We start from the raw sequence: 20,666 nt of genomic DNA, 5'->3' as shown, positions 1-20,666 counted from the left end.
GAAAATTTCCTAATATCCACCCTGTCCCTGTCCTGGCCCAGGCTGAGGCCGTTCCCTCTCCTCCTGTCCCTGTTCCCTGGCAGCACAGCCCGACCCCCCCGGCTGTCCCCTCCTGCCAGGGACTTGTGCAGAGCCACAAGGGCCCCCTGAGCCTCCTTTGCTCCAGGCTGAGCCCCTTTCCCAGCTCCCTCAGCCGCTCCTGGGGCTCCAGCCCCTTCCCCAGCTCCGTTCCCTGCCCTGGACACGCTCCAGCCCCTCGGTGTCTCTCCTGTGCTGAGGGGCCCAGAGCTGTCCCAGCACTGGAGGTGCCTCAGCAGCGCCGGCACAGGGGACGGGCCCTGCCCTGGGGCTGTGTCACACCTGGCTGGCTCCCAGAGACCATCTGCTACAAGTATTGAATCCCTGCTTCCCAGGAAGGAGCCAGACATCACCTGGTGATGGGAAATAGAGTGTAACTCTTCTGTTTTCCTTTGCAGCTTTTGCTTTTGTTTAATTTAATTGAAATTTTCTCAACAACTACTTTTCCATTTTATCTTCCCACCCTGCCCTCCTGTAGAGGGGAGTGATGGAGCAGCTGGGTGGGCACCTGGTGTCCAGTCAGGGTCATCCCACTGCAGTTTCCACAGGAGTTTCCCACTCAGGCCAAGGAGAGCTGAGCAAAACCAGCTCCCCAGGTGTTTTTGGTGCGCAATGGGTAACATTTTCTTGGTTCAGGCTCCTGGAGATCTGGCTATAGCCCTTTGAACTCAAAGGATGCTCTGCACAGAGGAGCAGGAGAGAGGGCTTTGCAGGTGGCCATCAGGGAAGGGGGCCCTTTTTATTGGGTTCCATGCAAGGAGGCATTCATTATAAAAAAGAAACAACTTTGTAACAACCCCAAGCCCTCTAATGTCAAGCTATCTCTGTGCAGGAAGCCTCCTCATTCATTATCTCAGCCCCGGGAGATTTGTGGGATATCACAAATAACAGCTGGTCAAGATAAGGTCTTTCCCAACAAGCTGCTTGCTCCCAGCATCTGTAAAGCCTCATCCTGACAAACCTGAACAGACCAGTGCCTGGAGCCGCTACACCTCCTCTGTTTTCAGCCCAACCCTGCTCTTTTCTAGACATTTTGAGCAAATATTGTGAGGCTCCTTCCCTGCATTTTCATGCCTTAAGACACCCATCTCCAAACCCTCCCAAACACCCTCACCTACCATCAGGGGAACTCAGCAACCAAAGGCGCTCACTTTTGGCAAAGCAGAACTTAATCCACTCCCTGTCCCTTCCAGCTCCTAGCACAGAGGGAATCTCTTAATTTCAATTAGGAAAACCCCGCCAAAGGAGGAGACGAGCTGTCAGGATCCCCCCGTGCTAACACCAAACCAGGCGCACCAGTAATAAACAAGATGTTTATAGCCCAGTGATTCATAATACTGCAGAGTTTGCAGGAAACGTAGCACCATTCATGGTTAAGAAATTCTCTTGTTTTCTGCTAAATATATAAAATAATCACTCATCCCCTGAGCAGCAGATGCAAATTACACCTAGTATTAGCCTCATATGCCAACCGCTATAATTCTGGTGCAGCATGAAGCCGTTTCCCAAGGCTTTAAAAGTCCCTTAATCTGCCTTTTGACGTCAAATGACAAATTTCTTGCCTGGGATCATTAACGGGATGACTAATGAAAGCTGATAAGTGAATTTATAAATGAAATTAAAGATATTAATATTAAAGGCCAGGCTACAAGAGAGAGAAATGTGGATTTAGCAAACCACAACAAGAAGCGTGGTAATCTGCATGAGATTTACAGCTCCTTTCCTGACAGGCAAATGAGTGGTATTTTCCGCCTGGAGGTTGTGGAAGCTGCCAGGATTGATGGACACTTCTCCTGAAGCATCACCACCCCCATTACCTTCAGACACTGACTGAGATTTAAAAAGCTCCTGCTCAAGTTTAACTGCAAATGCCAAACCAGGGATTAGCACACCCCAATAGTCTTTGCAAAGATAACTACCAAACCTCCCTGCAAACAAAATATCTTTACTCTGCAGCCAGTTTGCTGCCAGCTTTTTTTTTTTTTTTCTCTTTTAAGATAAAAACACACCTCAGACTAGATTCTCATCTTATTCACCCCAGCATAAATGCCAAGCAACTCCTTTAAAAGCTGAGGACTTATTTTTTTGGGGGTTTATGCACATACAGACAAGTTCAGACCTTGCCAGATGGGTATCCAACCCCTAGTCCAGGCAGCTTCACCGTGAACCCACAGCTCCCTTCAGACTCCAGCTGCTCCTCTCTGAGGTTTGGGGCTCTCAGGAGAGACTGCTTAAGTATCAGCTCCCACTAGCTGATGATGGTCAGCCCTGAACGGACCAAACAAACATCCTGCACTGCCCCAAGGCACACAGGCAAAAAAAGAAAGAAAAAGAGAGAGAAGAAAGCCTCCTTTTGTCTGTAGACACCCAGTTTTCACCAGACACACCACAGAAACTGGCGAGCTAGTTGGGCAACTGGTCATGAGTGGCGCCTCCTCATGCACCATCAGCCTCCAAAACACCCAAGATCCTGTGGGAAATATCAGTGCCTCGATCTAGCAGTGTGATTGAAGGAAGAGTCAGATGCCACCAGGAGAATGAGGAATCCCAGAGACACACAGGAAGCACAGCTGGGGAGGGCACATTTGCTACAGGGATGTTTCCCAGTCCCTTCCTTCACTGGAGGAACCCAGAGTGGGGAGCAGCTGCAGTAAGACAGATGCCCCAGGGATGGTTTTTCTGAATGCCTTTTAGAGACCCCTCCCAGCCTGGGAAAAAGGACAAGAGAATGTTTCCACAGCCATTCTTAGCTCCAGAGCTGGACATATGGTTTGGTAGGCTGCCCAATTCCATCAGTCCTGCTCAACAAAGTCCCAGAAGGTGCCCATGCCTGGTGCTCTCCTTGTTTAGGGACACACCTGCTCTTTGGACCATTTGGGAAAGGACATGGAGGGGTGGTGCACGGTAACAGCTCCACAGCACCAGTTGAGCCTTCCAGAGGGAGGGAAAAAAGAGGAAAACCAGCACCAGCCAGTGGTTCTGACTGAGTTGAGGGTCACCCACACCTCAGGGTGTCACCTCCACACAGGGCAGCCAATTGGGGGCTGGTGAGGGATGTGGTGAGAGACACAGAGACACCTGGATCCTTCCCCCAACTACCAAAATCGTCACCCAAACATTTCCCCACAGGCATGCCCTCACTTCACAGGCTCCCAGCCCACAGGGCTGCCCCCTACTCTCTTGCTCCCCACACCCTGCACCTTTGCTGCTTCCAGCCCTTCTTTGCTGCTGACTCCACTGGGTGTAGTCCCTCAAGCCAATGAAGAGATGATGTTCATTAAAGAGCCACAAGCCACACAACTTTCCTGCAGGCACATTTTGCAGCCTTTAAAGGGAGGGAGAGAAAACAACAGAGGTTAAGGACACTTACCAAGAGGGATCCACGACAGCATGGGCAAACCAGCCCAATCCAGCTGGGGCTGGGAAATGCAAAGGACCACCAGGCAGGAAAATGTGTGAGAAAAAGTCCTGGGAGACTGCAAAACTGAGCAGAGGAGGAGCAGAAAGGGTTAAGAAAAGGTGGAGAGGAGGCATGGAGCAGACAAGGGATTGCTTTCCCTCCATCCTGGCTGCTGCTGAGCTCTCCAGCACAGGAGCCCAGTCCTTGCCACCACCAGGACCTGCTGCAAGAGGCTAAGAAGCAATTACTGTGTTTTTTTATTATTATTTTTGCTGTTGTTTTGGGGAGAATTTAACCTTTCTCAAAAGACAGAGTTTTCTCTCTAAGAAGGTTTAGGAGTACAACAAGACCACACAAGGATCTCCCATGGGGTGCTTTGCAGAGTTGCTTGGGAATCCACTTAACCACTTTGCCAAACCCAGCTGCAGACCAACCCACTCCATCTACCCAAACTGAACCAAAAAAGGGAGAAAATTACCATTTTCCCCACTGAGTGTTGTCCCCATTCTCACCTGCCTCCCTGCAGGTCCCTGCCCTGGCCCCACTGCAGCCCCACATCCCCCTTCTGCTTCACAAACCCCACCATCAGCTGAAATACCTGCTGAGTGCAGACTTGTGAGTTTCGAGGACCAGGTTTACCATAAGCAACAGCTTGAAGCTCTGCATGATGTACAACCCCTCAAGAGGAAAGCCTCGTGCTATCACCCAGCTCCAGGAGCTGCAGGGTTATGCAGAAACACCCAAATACCATGAGATGCCCGAGAGTCACAGCATTTGGCAATGCCATCACACCTCTTCCAATTGCCAAACCAACTCTGCTCCTGGGGGTTACAGATACTGAAGAAAATTTAATGTAGGAAAAGAACTTTTGCAAATCTCTCCTTGGATTTCTCACTAAGTAATTTAAAGTCTCCCAAAATGAGCAGTCCCAGGTTAAGGGTGGGAAAGGCTTTTCTATGCTGACCTGCTGCAGTGCCTGTCCCATTTTGAATACCTCTGGAAATAAGAACCTTCCAGTTTAGATATGAGGCGGCCCCAGGGCATGGTTTGGGGTTAAACCAGCATGTAAAGGGGTGGGAGGGGATGCCCATGTCCTTGCTATCCCCAAAAGAGCTGTATTCCCCTGTCCTTCCACCCCTGCACCTCCAGCAGTTGCCACCATGGTCCCTCTGGTCAGTGGAGATGCATGAGCCGGTCTTCGATGTCCCATCAGGTGCTCCCTGAGGTACCTGGGGAGGTTTCTCCTACAGAGAAACAGAGCAGTGCCTGCCCCAGACACACTCTGTACTCCCCTTTCAGCTAACGAGGAGCTGCCCAGGTTATGAGCAGGGTTTGAAGCAACAACAAAAATGTAACTCAAGACTTACTCTAGGAAAGTCCTTCCAGAAAGGTCACGGAGGAGGACTCGGGGCGACTCTGCCAGGACACCCAGAGTCTGCCCAGAGCACCCCGAGCAACGCTGGGCTGTGTCCCCACAGTGTCCTCAGCACTCCGCTCCCCTCCACCAGAGCAGCTCCGGGGTTTTGTGGCAGACACGCCCCCCCGACCACCCCCGAGCTTCACAGCTTCTGCTGCTGCCTCCCTCGCGCACCAACTCACCGGTTCTTAAATAACACACTTCCACGGGGCCAGATCCGCACACGGCAAGGTAAATCCAGATCAGCTTTCTTTAGGATTTGCTGGTAATTCCCAGCATGTGCAAAACATGACCACTACTTGTTTCTCTTAAAAAGGGTGGAAGCTGTGCCACCACCCCAGAAACCCCATGTGAGAGACCCATCAGCCCAGCTCCCTTTTGCCATCGTTAAACGCACACAGATGGGCGTGAGATCTTTACACAACCTTTACATAAATGAACCTCAGCGCCCGTTTTGTCTGTGTTTGGGATTATCCTTCTCCCTGTTACTGAAAGGAGTTATTTAAGGGAGTCCAGGGATACAGGTTGGTGCGGGAAAGATGTCTAGGCTTTACAGAAATCACTGCATGTGCCTCCACACCCACAGCAGCACCACCAGCACGTGACCCACCTTGGATCTCCTCAGCCCCCGATGCTAAAACAAAAACAAAAAAAAGAAAAAAAAACAACAAAAAAACAAACAACCAAAAAAAAAAATGAAATCATTTTCTTTGTACCAGGTGGCTTTTTCAGGACTCAAACGTGGCTTTTCAAGAGTGTCAAAGGAATTAAGTCATTAAAATGTGGATGAGTTTGATGGATTATGAGCTATGAAAGCCTGGTGGTTACTAACTAATAAGGCTGGGAGGTGGAGGAGGGGGGGAATGTTTCCTCTTGTAAAGATGTGTTTCTAACAAGACAGGTCAAAAATATGATGCGGATGATAAATTGCTTTAAAAGTTGCTGTTAACCCAGCAGTTTTCTGCATTATTAGATTACCAAGGCATCCCTGGAGTGGATTGACCACGCAGCCCTGCTCTGTAGTAGGGCTAATTTGCAGAGTGAGACCTGGGGGGGGGTTATTCCACTCGCTGCAGTGAATCCCCACTCCCAACAAAGGGGCAGCTGCCGGCAGGTGTCTGTGGAGGGGATGGTTTTATCTGTGTCAGGGTTCAGGGTGGGGGAAGAGGAGAAAGGGGATATTTTTTTTTCTTCTTTTTCCCACGCCAAAACCCGAATCTCATTGTCTCACATGGTGTGGGGTTGGGGGAGGGGGGGTTTGAATTTAAAAATAAAAGGAAACGAAACAAAACAAAACAAAACGGGGGGGGGTGGTGGGGAAGGAGAGGGCAGGAGAGGGGGGAGAAAATAATAAATTAAAAAAAAAAAAAATCACATTGGAAGATGATCAGCCCCAACAGGCATGCATGTCTCCCTTCATGCAAGCGAGAAGCACAGCCTCCCTCCTCGGGATGTGTATGGGGACGTGTCAGGCACGGAGGAGCTCAGCGCTGGCCCGGGGCGAGGATGGAGCGAGAACAAAGGGCCACGGCATACACTACATCCAGGGGGGAGCAGGGGGGCACCCCACCGGTGCTCATACAGAGGGGGACAGGATGGCCAAACAGTCACCGAGGTACACGGAAAAGGAAATATGGAGAAGGAAATCATAAATAAATGTTTATAGAGAAAACCAACCAAACTCAGGATAGAGCTAGGAGAGAGGTGGAAAGGCACAGCCTTGCGAAATGATGCGTCTCTGGGAGGGATGCTGGGGTAAAGGCAGGGCAGGCTGCAGGAGCCACTGGCTTTTGTTTTCTGTGCCAGCGGCTCCTCGTGAAATTTTAGCGGGTGGGAACCACCGACCTGCTGAATTTGTCTTCCTCTCATTAAAGACCAATCAGCAACCCTGCGTCTCCCCCCCACGCTTCTGTGGAAATGTAATTAAAGACAAGATGCTCTCCCCGCCTCCCCTCCCAGCCCCATCTCCTGGCTTTGGGAGCCCTGGCTTCCCTCAGTTCCTCGTGGCATCCAAGCCAAAACGGGGATGTTTTACAGGACCATTTTGCAGACCTGGGAGAGGAGGTCTGCTGCAGGCACAAGGAGAGGTGACCACTACTATTATCATCGCTTTGCAGCCGCAGCAAAACTGCTCGCTGACCGCAATTCATCCATTCCTCCATGCTTCCAATATTTTAAGGCTCCCCATGACTTTCTCCCAACCCCGTAGTTGGGTTTTTGGGTTTTTTTTCTTTTTTTTTTTTTTTTGACCAAATCTAGATTTTATTCAGAAGATGGTGGGCCTGGAGGCTTCAAGCAGGAAAAATGTAGTTACAACATTAGCAGCTGGGACGTTTTTACGAGCCCTGCCTTGCAGGGGTCTAGTAGAGATATTTATAGCGTGCCAGTCACCGCGGGACCGAGGCACAGCAACTTCTCGCCTGGCAGATGGTGGGCAGGGCACTCGCAGAGATGTATATGTTTAAAATACCCTGCTTAAAGATTAGAGGAGGAGTTTTATTTTATTTTTTTTTTTTTAATTCAGGTTGGTTTACCTCTTGGTAATCAGGAGTTCCGAAAAATAAACAGTTCCCTCCCCATCCATACAGAGGGATCAGTCTGGAAAGGAACATGTAATGTTGTAACTAGAATGAATAAGCAGCAGACCCTTCATCAATTTTTTTTTTTTTTTTGATTAATAATGAGGGATTAGATTTGTACACTTTTTTTTTTTTGGCTGTCCTGCAGTAAAACCAGAATTCTGCATCGGCACAACAGCAACATGGACTGTGCGCTGGGGAGTATGTACACACAGACTAATGCTGAGGGTAGATATGGGATAGGAAGTGAGGGGAAAAAATGTATTTAAAAGCCCCCATATCTGTTCTATGAAGGAGAAAAAATCCACTCACTCAAACCTCACGATGAGGGGAAAGCAAGGAAAAAATCTAAACAGCAGGATACGACAATAAATGGGAAAACAGCAATAGAAAAAGCACACTAGGTTAATATAGGAAAACTAGTTTCTTTATTGAGAGATCGTATATTAGTATTAGTGGAATCGTGTGTAACAATGTCATCATGCACACAATACAAAAAGGCAAGGCCCACCATGCTATGGAAGGGCAACAGAACAAAAGCAGCGTACACTGAGCAGATGTATAGGCTACAGCACATTACATTTCAGCAGGGTATGTCTCTACAGAGAGATTTACATCAGAAACTAGGTAATGTAAAAAAATACAGACCATGCTTTAGTTTTAGTACAAGAAAAAAGGTGGAGATACACAACCAAAGGATATTCGGTACAGAAAAAATTACCCACAAAATAAGAACAGGAAGTAATTCAGCACAGCAGAAAAAAATGTTATCCCTGTTTAATGGAAAACCATTTTGCCAGTCGTCTCTTTCGGCAGCCCGGTTTTTTTGGGGGTGCGCGGGCGGGACGGGACACTTGTGGCTGCAGGGAGGGACGGGGCTGGGGGCGATGCCCGGCGGTGTCACCGCGGGGACAGGGATGCTGCACCCTCCGCCCGCGGCTGCTCGACCACACACATCCCACTCCCCAACTCTCTGCCAGCCCGATTTTCCGAATCGCGGCCAATCGCTGCGCTTCCCCTCCCCAAATTTAATGGTTTTTTTTTTTTTGGAAGGTTTTCAGCAGGGAGGTGGGACCAGATGACCCCACCGTGGTCCCTCTCCAACCTCAGCCGCCCCGTGATTGTGGGTTTGGCCGCAATTTGGGGGTGTCTGCCCCCACCCTACCCCAAAGAGACTCTGCGACGACGACCACAGCAAAACGAATCCACTTAACAGGAATTTACAGTGCAAATGTAACTCAGCTACTACACAGGATGGAGGTACAAAAATGGCTGTTATCGGCTACAGCTACGCTGGGATGGCCTGGTGGCTACGGTGAGGGGTGGGGGAGAGGGTAAATTAAAAAATAAAATAAAATCCGTAAAAGAAGAACGGGGTAGGGGGGGAGGGGGGAATGGATCTACCGCAGCAGAGACGGAAGGTGCGGGCGGGAGGTCCCCAAACGTGGTGCGTGGGGGGCGGGCGGCGGCCCAGGAAGGGGGGTGCCGCCGGGACGGGGGAGGTGGGCTGAGGGGAACGCTGAGGGGCAACCCCCCCTTCCTGCCGCCGGGGACCCGGGACGCGCCGCCCCCCCTCGCCGCCGCTAGCGGCCCCGGGACGCGAACCCGCGTTGCTGGGAGCGGTACCTCTGTTGCGCACGGAGCCGAAGACGGGCAGCACCAGGTATCCGACGTGCACCAGGACCATGCTGCGGCCTTTGTGCCCCCCGGACGCGCCGGCAACTGGCGGCGGCCGCGCTCGGCCGGCACACAAAGGGGCGCGCGGCCAATGGCAGCGCGGGGGCCACCGCCGGGACACGCCCCCAGCCCGCCAGCGACCAATGGGCGCCCGGGGGCGGGGCGGCCCGCGCTCGAGGGGAGGCGCGCACGCGCGCCGCGGGGTCGCGTGCGCGCGCATCCGACCGTCGGTCCGTCTGTCCAGCCGTTCTTATATCTGTCCGTCTGTCCTGACGTCTGCCCGTCCAGCAGTCCTCCCATCCAGCCATCCGTCCTTCTATCCGCCTGTCTGTCTGTCCATCCGTCCAGCCATCCTTCCATCTGTCTGTCCATCCGTCTGTCCAGCCATCCTTCAGGTCATTCATATCCATCCATCCTTCCTTCCATCTGTCCAACCATCTAGCCATACATTTACCGGCCCATCCATCCATCCATCCATCATCTATCCATCCATCCATCCATTCTCCCGCACAAACACAGCTCTGCCGGCCGCACACATGGCACACACCCATGCAGACGTGCACACCCATGCTGCCATGCACACACAGGCAGGGCAGCATCCCTGCACACATACGTGTGGCTCGTGCAGCAGCACAGGTGTGCACAGACACCCGCACACCCCGTATGTGCACAGACACCCGCCACAAGCGCACTCAGAGCACACACAGAGATCACATGTGTGAACACAGACACACGTCACACCCAGGCACACTCACACACAGCCACGCTCACACGCTCGTGCTGCCCCTGGCCACAGCCCCTGTCCTCTCCCATGTCACACACGCGTGGGTCACATGTCTGGAGTGCTCCCTGCACACATCCCTGGCCGTGGCACTCGGGAAACACGTGTCAGGCTGTGCCAGAACCAGGGCCGCTGGGGGCTTGTGCCTGTCCCCATCCCAGTCCCAGTCCCCATCATAACCCATCCCCATCCCCTCCCCGCAGTGACACAGTGGCCCATTGTGTTGACGCCCCAGTTACTGACAGAATTTATCAGCTGGGGCATCACTGACCTAAAATGGCTCCAGCCAAGCCCAGAGGGGTGCAGAGAGTGCCTGGAAACATCTGGAAGCTCAGAGCCATCCACCTGTTGGTGCAAAGAACACCCCCAGCCTAAAGAAGGGCCACCCAAAAAACCCCAAACAGGCGCACATCTCGATTTAAACCTGTTTTAATGGAGTCAGAAACCCCCGCTGTGCAGGAGGGATTTCTGTCAAAGCGCAGGATCCAGAGAATCATTTCACTCTGCTGCAAAGCGACATTTCCACAGCCTTCCCACCATGCCCAGGCTGGTTTTATTTCCTTTTGCCCCCGTCCCCCTGCCTGCTGTGGCTGCCGTCCCGCCGTGGGGAGCCCCCTTAATCCCTGCTTAGCCTTATCCATCCCGTACATCTGGCAGGTTTAAGCGCGCGGCAGCCTCCGGACTCGGATGCGCAATGGATTTGTCTGCCTGGATTATGGCATTTGGTCTGTCTCTGGGTTGAGTTTGTGGGTTTGTTGTGGGTTTGTTTTTTGGTTTGATTTTCTATTTTTTTTTTTTGGGGGGGGGGGGGTGGTTTTTTGTTTTTTTTCTCCTGATCTGAGCTTGGTAACCTGAATCTCTGTAACCCCTTCCTTACCCGTCCCACAGCCCCAGGGCAGATGCCTGGGGAGGATTAACTTGATCCACAGGGAGAGCTGCCAGCCCTTCCTCGAGCCTTCTCCAGAGCTGCAACCTCCACCCAAAAGGGCCCTTTTTGGGCACGTTCACACAGCTGCTGCTCTGCACTCCCCTCCAAGGGGAGCAAGACAAGTTCCACAGTGCCCATCCCATTGTATCCCAGCTCGGATCTCCTCTCCCAGTGCCTCGGGAGGCTGTGCTGACTCACGGGCTGCGGGAGCTCAAGACCTCTGACCAACGAACCAATATGATTTCGCAGAAGCCATTTATTGTTTACATCACACACCTATTTATACATTCTAAAACTGCTCTTCTTCTCATCGTTGCCCCTGTGCTGTCCCTGCACCCCTTGGGGCGCAGCGCTGGTCTCAGCCCAGGTGTTCCACCACCCTCTGTTATCTGGCTCTTGGGGTCCTGTTTCCTCATTTATCACCTCATCTTTCTTGCTTTTAGAGTAGCTCGTGTCTCATCAACCTTGAGAAATTCCGGAGGGTATGACAATAAACGCTAAGTTCGGTTTGTCTGGAGCACCTCATGGCCCAAGCTGTTCAGATACATTGCTACAGTGGGGGGCTCTTGGCAGGGAAAGGCTGGACTTTGTCCCCTGCTGTCACCGTGCTGTTGTGATCATTGCCCACCCCAGGGCTCAGCCAGCCCCGGCTCAGGACTGGCAGGCAGCACATGATGTCCCAACAGCATTAATATTTCCAAGGAAGGAGCAAAATTTGTTGTTTCATTTTTTTTATTTTTTTTTTCCTAGAATCCCAGAATAGTTTAGGCTTGAAGGGACCTCAAGGCTTATCTAAAACCATGAGCAGGGGCACTTTCTACTCTCCCAGTTTGCTCCAAAGCCCTGTCCATCCTGGCCTTGGACACTCCCAAGGATCCAGGGGCAGCCACAGCTGCTCTGGGAAACCCGATCCAGGGCTTCCCCAACCCTCAGCATAAAAAAGAACTTCTTCCTCACATCCAATCTAATCTAATTTTCCGTGTTTATGCTGTAATGAAACGCTTCCTGAGCCCCGTTTGTGTCTCAGCATGGAAAAACAACCACTTCCCACCCGCCTCTGTCAGCAGCAGCAAATCACCCCCAATACCGAGGCGAGATGTCAGGCTGGCTGTGTCACACACACCCGACGAAGGGACACTTCTTTAAGCGCTAAAAAGCCCGCAACGCAGCCAAACCCACGCGTGAATGGGACGGGGAGGGATGCCCACCGCGCCTCCCCTGGCCCGTCCCCAGCTGATGCCTGCAGGACGGGTGCCAGGACCCTATAAAACAAAAACAAAAAGCTCTCCTGAGACGGCTGCTGGCCCCGGGCCGGGGCTGCAGCCCTTCCAGCAGCCCCAGTTGGCTCGGGCAGCTGCTCCGGTGGCCCCCGGCAGTTGTCCCGGGCATTTCACGGGGCTCAGCCCCCGCTGCTGCGGCTCTGCATCCGCACACGCATCCCCGCCCGTCCCGGACACCCGATCCCCCGCACGTCTCCGCAGATGCCGCAGGCACAGGTTGCTGTTAAAATTAGCCCCGGGCTCCCTGCTGCCCGCCTGGTGCTTGCTGGTGAGCCCCAGCTCTGCTTTTGGGGTCCAGCGCCCCCCGTTTGGGGCATCCTCCCGCCTTTGCCCCCGACTCTCCTTAAAAGTGACGGCCGCGGAATTCCGCTCCTCCGGGATGCTCTCTGGCCCCGGGGTGTGGCGGGTGACACGGGGACGGGTGTTTTGGGGATGCTGCCTCACCCCTCGGTACCGTGGGGAAGGATTCTCCCCTTCTCCAGGAGGATATCCAGAAATTAAAAGGCGATGCAGGGCAGCTGGGAAGCCCTGGGCCACACACGGCACACCAGCACCATCCTGGGGCAGGTCTGAGGGTCGCCATCATTCCCAGACCTGCAAGATCTGCCCCCCAGCCTCTGCCCACCACAAAAACATCTGTAATTTCAGCCTGATATGGGACTTTTCACCATCTCTGCAAAACCAAGGTGCTTTGGGAAGTCAGGATGGTCTCAACTGGCTCAAAAAACCCATTTTCTTCAAATTTAGGGTTTTTTTTGGGCTGGCCTCAGGCAGGACAGTGGAACAGCCCCCAGTGAAGGGCTTTATCCAGCAATTTTGAAGCCCATGGTTTGCTCCAGAGGGACATCTCACACCCCCCAGAGGTCTTTTTATGGAATCCCAGAATGGTTTGGGCTGGGGCTCTGTGGGTCTCAAGTCTCAGGTGCAGGAGGCACAAAACCTGGGCTTGGGGGCTTGGGGGAACAACACCAGAGAACCACCAGGGAAAAGCAGTGGTGAAAAAACTTAAGGCAATGTGGATAGAGAAAGGGAGAAAAAGGAGGGGAAATCTCTACAGCAAATACCATTGCTCCGTGCCTGGGAGCAACAGCAATCCAAACCCAAATGGGGACTCAGAAACTGGAAGGGTTTTATTTGAGCTTTTTTTTTTACACTGACATTTAATCTCAGGTTATTTTGCTGCTTTATTTTCTGCCTCCCTGAATTTTTTTTCTCTTCTGCTTCTTACCTTGTTTCTTTATTAAAAAAAAAAAAATGAGAGAGAGAGAAAGGCAAACTAGAGGAACTCATTATGCATTTGATTAAAGTGTAATATTTCAGCATTTCAATTTTCCAGTTTTATGGAGATAAAATGAGAAAGTGGGTAAAAATCTCAGCTCCAAAGAGCAGCCATTTGGGAGGAGAGAAAAGGAGAGAAAGAAAACACTTTGCAATTATTTTGCCATAGCCCATTTCAGATATGTGGCCCAGGAGGTGGGTTTTCCCTTTTCCCTGAAAGGAGGAATTTTGGCAGCTTGAAGGAACCCAGCACACATCCAGAAACCTCCCCAGCTCATTTCACGGGGGAGCACAATTTATGGTGGTAAAAGGGGATGAGTGTCATGAACCCAAGGCAGGGAACGGAGCTGGGGAAGGGGCTGGAGCCCCAGGAGCGGCTGAGGGAGCTGGGAAAGGGGCTCAGCCTGGAGAAAAGGAGGCTCAGGGGGCCCTTGTGGCTCTGCACAAGTCCCTGGCAGCAGGGGACAGCCGGGGGGGTCGGGCTGTGCTGCCAGGGAACAGGGACAGGAGGAGAGGGAACAAGGTGTAACAGAGTAGGAGAGGATGGATATTAGGGAAAAAGATCTTGACAGAAGGGTGGTCAAGCATCAGAACAGGCTGTACAGAGGGCAGTGGTGGAGCCCTCATCCCTGGAGGGATTTAAAAGCCACGTGGATGTGGCCCATGGGGTCAGTGGTGGCCTTGGCTGTGCTGGGGGAATGGTTGGACTTGATGGTCTTAGAGGGCTTTTCCAGCTAAAGAAATTCAGTAAGTCTGTGATGTACCTTTTGTATCTTAATGTTTCGACAAAAATGAATTATTTTTCTTCAAGGAATTTCACTCTCCATTTGTATGGGTGTGGCAGATGACAAAACAAAGCTGTTTTTTTTCTGACTCGTGGTAGTTGCAAAGCAGGAGCTGGTGAAGATTCACTACATTGAGTGGGATTTTGGGACTGATTGAATTCTTCCTTTCACTTAGAGTTTTAAGCTCACAATACTCATTCTTGCCTGTGTGCCTCCATAAGGCAAGGACAGGGATGGGCTTTAGGATGTGTCACATCACCCTGTTTCAAGCAGAATGACCTCAGATTCACCTTTCTCTTCCATCCTGCCCTTATTTTTGGGGAGCAGAGGTGTTGGTGTTTTTCCCTTGGTAGCCCCCTGATGTTCTCCCCATCCCAGTATCCTACCAGCTCCCTGCAGCAGCAGCTTTGGGATGCAACCATGACCACTGCAGGAATTGTAGAAAAAGGAAAGCCCCATCCTGGAAACATGCTTTGCTGCAAAATCCCACAAATTCTGCCACTAATCAGGGACACTGTACTATTTTATTTGTGAAACCAGCTCCTTGGTTTGCAATAACCAAAAATAAGGCAAGGTCAGCAACTTCTGTCCACATTCCCAGATCCTGGGCTTAATATCTGGAGAAACGACTCATCAGTGGTTAATTACCTCAAAATCACACTTGGTTAATTTTAGTATTCCATCCTGATGATTTGATTTTTTTTGCTCTTCCCAGGCCACTTTTCCCTGCCTTGGGATGGATGCTGGATGCAGGGACAGGGTCTAACCAAGGCAACTGGGTCCAGCAGCATTAGGAAAATTAAAAATAAATAAAATAAAATAAAATAAAATAAAATAAAATAAAATAAAATAAAATAAAATAAAATAAAATAAAATAAAATAAAATAAAATAAAATAAAATAATCAGTCTTTTCACATCCAGAAGCCCTTTTGCCTGGTTTTGAGGGCATTTTCCCTGTTCTGGGGGATGCAGAGGAGGGCGAGACAGCAGCTCAGATCCTGTATCCTCTGGCTCTGGTGCCATCTAGTGCTTTCCCAGGGGTTGCTTCCAGCCAGGGCTTCCTGAAAGAAAGTATCAGTGGCCAAACTGCAGTAAAAATCATTGTTATTGCCTCCCTTGCAAAAAGGTGCTGCTGAGAGCCCTCATCTCCAGCCACCCACCCTTCCCCAGCCTTTCTGTGGGGTTGGGAGCAGGTTGAGATGAGTCTGGAGCTCCAGGAAATAAAGGGATTTCTCCCTGGGCATGGGGAAGGAAAAGGATGTAGGTATAAAGATAATTTTGGAGCATTTTGGATAACTTTAAGGGCATTTTAGAGATTTTCTGTGCCCCTGGACAAGCTGGGAATGTGGGTCCAGGGCAAGACCTTACACTGGCTATCGAAGGATGAGGGAGCACTGCACCACCCCTCCAAAAACTTGGCTGTAGTATGCAATCCTGCTGCTTACTGGGAAAATAAAGCATTGAAATAAGACTTCTTTGGCTGTCAGGGAGCTCAGACCATCATGGAAAGCTGACTCCCTGCATTGTGCCTTGTCCAGGTGGGACTGCTTTAAATATTGTTCTAATTCCTCCTTTTGACAACAAGCAGGTGGAGGAAAGAGAGATTGTCCAAGGAGTCAAGGATTCCTCAGCTCCAAGTGGGATGGGGTTTTTAATGGTCTGAGACTTTTTCACAGCATCCCAACCACCAAAAATGATTGGGAAGTGTGGACGTCTCCTAGGTGGGCAAGAGGGGCTCAGTCTCCTTTTGCTATGGAGGTTTGAACTAAACAGCATTTTCAACTTGCCAGGCCTTGTCAGAGACACATTGTGAGGTTGTTTTTGAAATTATCCCCCTTTCTATTAGGATTTTCTCACTGTGGTTTTGTATTCTGGTCCTGATACATTCACCTGCACAAGAGAAGGCTCCAGGGAGAGCTGAGAGCCCCTGGCAGGGCCTAAAGGGGCTCCAGGAGAGCTGCCCAGGGACTGGGGACAAGGCCTGCAGGGACAGCACACAGGCAATGGCTTTAAATGGACAAAAGGCAGGGTTGGATGGGATACTGGGGAGAAATTGTTCTTCCAGAGGGGATTGAGGCCATGGATCAGGTTTCCCAGAGCAGCTGTGGTTGCCCCTGGATGCTTGGGAGTGCCCAAGGCCAGGTTGGATGGGGCTTGGAGCAGCCTGGGACAGTGGAAGGTGTCCCTGCCATGACGGGGGTTGGAATTAGTGGGTCTTTAAGTTCCCTTCTAACCCAAATAATTCTGTGATTCTGTGATTGGCCTGACATTGGGGTTCACTGGAGTTCAGCAGCTCCAAGTCTGAAGTAGACATACAAGGATCTGTAAGAAACAAAACGGGAAAGGTTTGTGTGTCGTGGATCAGGGGCCAGCCAGGGACAGAGCAAACTCTCCTCAGCTGCAGATGGCATTTCATCAGAGGCACCCGTCAGGCTCCAGGAGCTGTGCTCAATTCACAGCACCTACAGCAATGGAAAATGAATTTGACAGAGGACTCTTGTTTGTTTTCCCAGCTCTGATGTGGTTGCCCTGGATTCACCCGAAGCTGCTGATGCAGCGAGTAAGTGTAGAAAATTATCTGAAATTAAACTTCCAGACAGCTTTCCCCCTGCCCACTCCAGCTTTGCCCTGAGACTGTCTGAAAGATGTTTCCTTCCCCGTGGCTGGCACTCAGTTCTAATTTTAAATTGAACTACAAATCCAGATGACTAACCAGATCCATGAGAAAACTTCCAAGAGGCATTTGTGAATCAGCAGTCGTCAGGACTCTCAGGATTGCATTTGCCTTTCAAAAACTCAAGATATAGACTGAGGGAGGCACGGGCTAGATCCTGGTCTGCCCTTTAGCATCAGTAACAAGAGGATTTCACCTTATTTGCACCAAAGTTGTCAGTAAATGCAGGGTTTGTCTATCCCAAGTTTGCATTTTGCAGGCATTCTGCTCCTTCCCTGTGCAGACAGAAGGGAAACTGCATCCCTGGGGTGCTCTGGAGAGAAAGCCACAGCAGCTGACATTCAGAGATGACAGCCCCAAAAAGGAGACACAAAACTGGTAGTATTCCAGCCAAGGGAGGTGATGCCTTCAGCAAAGAACACCATTTACAGATTCTCCAGGGAACTGGGGAATTCACTCAGCACAGCTCTTTCAGTCCTCATTTCAAGGCAGGCAAGCTAAACTTTAAACACAAAATTAATCTGCATTGCAAGAAATTCACTGGGAAAAGCACAATACAAAATCTAACCTGGTTTTGGGTAGTTTTGATCAGTTTTTGTGTTGTCCCAGAAATAACAATTCCCACAAAGTGAAGTGGCTCCTACATAAGGAACTGCCAAAGGCAGAAATTTGGAGACATTTTAACCTTCCATTCAGTGTACCCTGAAGCCTATAGACTCTATCTTTTGGTGATAGAGAAGGTTCAGGAGATATTTTATCTGTCCTCTTCCCACATCTGCACTGAACTATACAGCTCTGTTCTCCCTCAGCTGCTGATAGATATAAAATAAAATCTGAGATGGGTGCCCACCTCTGCAATGACCACTAGGCCCAAAATTTGGATTTTCAGGCTCCACAAATGCCAAGGACTTGGTGAGGCTGAAAACCAGCTCACTTTATCTTCATTATCCATACTGGTACTTAAAATACATGGATAAATGGTCTTACTGATTGGCACTGGGAGCTTTCTCATGTGATAAATACATGTAAAACACTGGAAATGTATTGAATTATAATTATTATTATATTATTATCATTCCCATTTCAATTTTGCCGTGAGGGGGCTGGCAGGCAGCAGGACCCCAAATTCAGCACAGTGCAGTTGTACTTTACCATCCTCTTTACTTGTGGCTCAAAATTCCCCGATACAATTTTGTGGTTCTCTGAACACAGCTGACCCTGGCACCACACCCTGGTCAGAGAGGAGCTGCCCTGGAGCATCAGTCTCTGAGTCACAGTCCCACTGACCAGCAGATGTCTGGGAGGATGGGACAGGGGGAAGCAGTCAGAGATAATGGTGGGAGGTTGCTCAGACACCTGCAGCTACAGGGAGAAGTGTTGGTCCTGCCCTGGTCCAAGATAAAAGGAAGGTTTTGCAGCCAGGAAATAATTTTGTCATTTTGGATGAGCAAAATTAAATGTGTTACAGCAAGAAACAGTGCTGAATTTCAGCTACTGTAACCCAGAATTTACAGATTTAATTTGGAGATGTGAGAAACACCAGCATATTTGATGGAAGTGGAAGGAAAAAAACTCAAACAAATTGATATTGTTTAAATAATACACTCTATTTTATTTTGTCTTAAAATAGTTTAACCTTTATGCTACAGACTTGTTTCAAAAAACAGAAGGTCTCATCTTGCACCAAAAATATATATATTTATATATATATATATAACACTCTGTTTTATTATTATTTCTCTCCAAAGACCATTAAATACTAGATGGAAAATGAGAACTAAATAGTGAGTGTCAAGAAGAATCAAATTTTATTTTTAACTAGAGCCGCACATTTTAAACATTTATTTTCTGAGCAATGATTTGTCTTCACTATAGAAGATTCCAAGTTCACACTCCAGCAAATACCCTGAAGGGCTCGAGTCAATGCACACTGAGGTCGATGGGCAGCCCCACACCGACCCCAGTGGGTTCTGGACCAGGCCCCAAGTGCATTGGTTCTCAGCCATACAATGGCTAATTTTTTCTCTTTCCTGCTGAGAAGAGCAAAAACCACCCAGGCAGATTTTTGCTCCTTTTTAAAAAATAGAATTTAAAAGAAAAAAAATAAACAAACAAGCAAACAAAAAAAAGAAACAAAACCAAACCATTTCCTACCCATATCCAGTGATTGCGTTTTTCAGATCACTAGCCTTGAAATTTGTCGAGAGAAAATACATAGTGTTTTAAATAAAAGAAAACCTGCATCGGACCACCATACATGAGCTGTTTGAACAAACACAGTGCACAATTGGAGGAAGTTTGGTTAGGAGGCAGTCATTTTTATGTACATGTGGAAGTCACATCATATAGAAACTGAAAAACAAGGAGAGTTAGTTTGCATTTTTTCACGGAAGGACTGCAAACGGGGTCCCGGCAGCTTTCTTCACAACCGACCTTCAGGAGACTCTGTGAAACGGGAAGAAGCAGCCACAGGAGCTGGCTGTCCCAAAGTTAACTTTACAGCAGGTGTGTGTGCCCACAGCTGATGGAAACACCAGGAGAAGGGATGGGCAGAGGAGCACAGGGCCTTTCCCTGCCAACAGGCTCCATCCACACTCCCCTCCCTCCCTTCCTCCCTCCCACAGAAAGGAATCGGTCACTACAAACACCACAGATATTTTGCTGGCCATGCAAGACACTTATGTTCAATGTTCTAGAAAGTTGGAAATGGGAATATCAATCCTTACCTAGCTGCTCTGTAAAGTGCAGTATGAACTGTTCTGCTTATGGAAGAAACAGATGGTTTTTAACTATACCCCCCTGCTGGGCTGTTTTTCCTTTATGGGACAACACAGGTAAGTCTACTTTAATTTTTAATTTTGCAGATAAACTTATGGGAGGCCAAATAAATTTTGAAACCAGCCAACATGAAAGGAAAGCAGAACTTCCCATGTCCTGACCACCCCTGTTCAGCCTTAAATAGTAAAAATCTAATGGCAGAGCTGTACAAAATTCAATAGAAACATCTGGAATATGAAGGAATGTTTCAATTGCACAGTAGACATTTGAAGTGAATAATATCGTCTTGTTAAAGTCTAATCTTTGGTTTTTGCCTTGGGAAAGACTCAAAATGACAGATGAGGGGCAGGAATTTCCATATAGTCACAGAAACTGCAGCCCACTAGAGTAGTTCCACTGATTTTGGTAAATATTCTGGTAGAAAGTGTTTCCTGAATCTTGACATTTTCAAAACTAGCATGAGAGACATGACTGAAAGCCAGGGAAATGGTGCAGATTACTAATTAAAAAAAAAAACAAAAAAACATTAAAAACTACAACCTTAGTTTCTGACCCTGATCCTGCAACATATTTTAGGACAGAGTTTTAAGCACTTGAGTGGCCCCACAAATTCCAGGAACAGGTCCCAGCTGAACACAGCCTTTTGCCAGGCTGGGACTTTGGAATTTGCTTGGGATTTGTTTTTTATTTTCTGAGATGGTGAGTGATGCAAACAAGCAGTAGTAGAAGTGGGGACTATGAGTAAAAGATTTCACCCCTCTCCTTCATCTACTCCAGGCAAGACTTAGATAAAGGTAAAAAAAGTTCAGCTATAATTAAAAAGGAGAGGGATGCTGGGCCTTTTTATTACTTTTTCCTGTGCTTTTGCAATGTTCAGCTGTTCCTAAGTCACTACTATTACTATTTTAGCCATTCCAAGCTGTGGGAATTGACCAGTGAAATACAGCAGTCAAGTAGACAGAAGACTCAGCACTGAAGAATATAAACTGTAAATTACACTGAAAATAAAA

At 49.3% G+C, this 20,666-nt stretch overlaps 2 protein-coding genes across 4 annotated transcripts in view; both read right to left on the bottom strand.

Annotated features, from left to right (window-relative positions):
• The window catches only part of ARK2C (arkadia (RNF111) C-terminal like ring finger ubiquitin ligase 2C), a 50,475-nt gene extending 41,308 nt beyond the window's left edge, over positions 1–9,167 (bottom strand). For both annotated transcript variants that reach the window (XM_088054426.1, XM_005528089.3), the window contains exon 1: positions 9,101–9,167. In XM_088054426.1, coding sequence (XP_087910552.1) covers positions 9,101–9,161 — 61 coding nt within the window. In that variant the 5' untranslated portion in view covers positions 9,162–9,167. The remainder of the gene's footprint in view (positions 1–9,100) is intronic.
• Positions 9,168–18,466: 9,299 nt separating this feature from the next.
• ARK2N (arkadia (RNF111) N-terminal like PKA signaling regulator 2N) overlaps positions 18,467–20,666 on the bottom strand; it is a 46,450-nt gene continuing 44,250 nt past the window's right edge. For both annotated transcript variants that reach the window (XM_005528090.3, XM_088054109.1), the window contains exon 5: positions 18,467–20,666. This exon is cut by the window's right edge and continues 1,566 nt beyond it. The gene's annotated coding sequence lies outside the window, so the exon portion shown is untranslated.

Source organism: Pseudopodoces humilis, chromosome 4, assembly GCF_049639895.1.
Source record: "Pseudopodoces humilis isolate 2021_Gansu_Grassland_sample_001 chromosome 4, ASM4963989v1, whole genome shotgun sequence".
Lineage (NCBI taxonomy): Eukaryota > Metazoa > Chordata > Aves > Passeriformes > Paridae > Pseudopodoces > Pseudopodoces humilis.
Note: the sequence above shows the minus strand (reverse complement) of the source record. Positions and strands in the feature narration are given on the sequence as shown.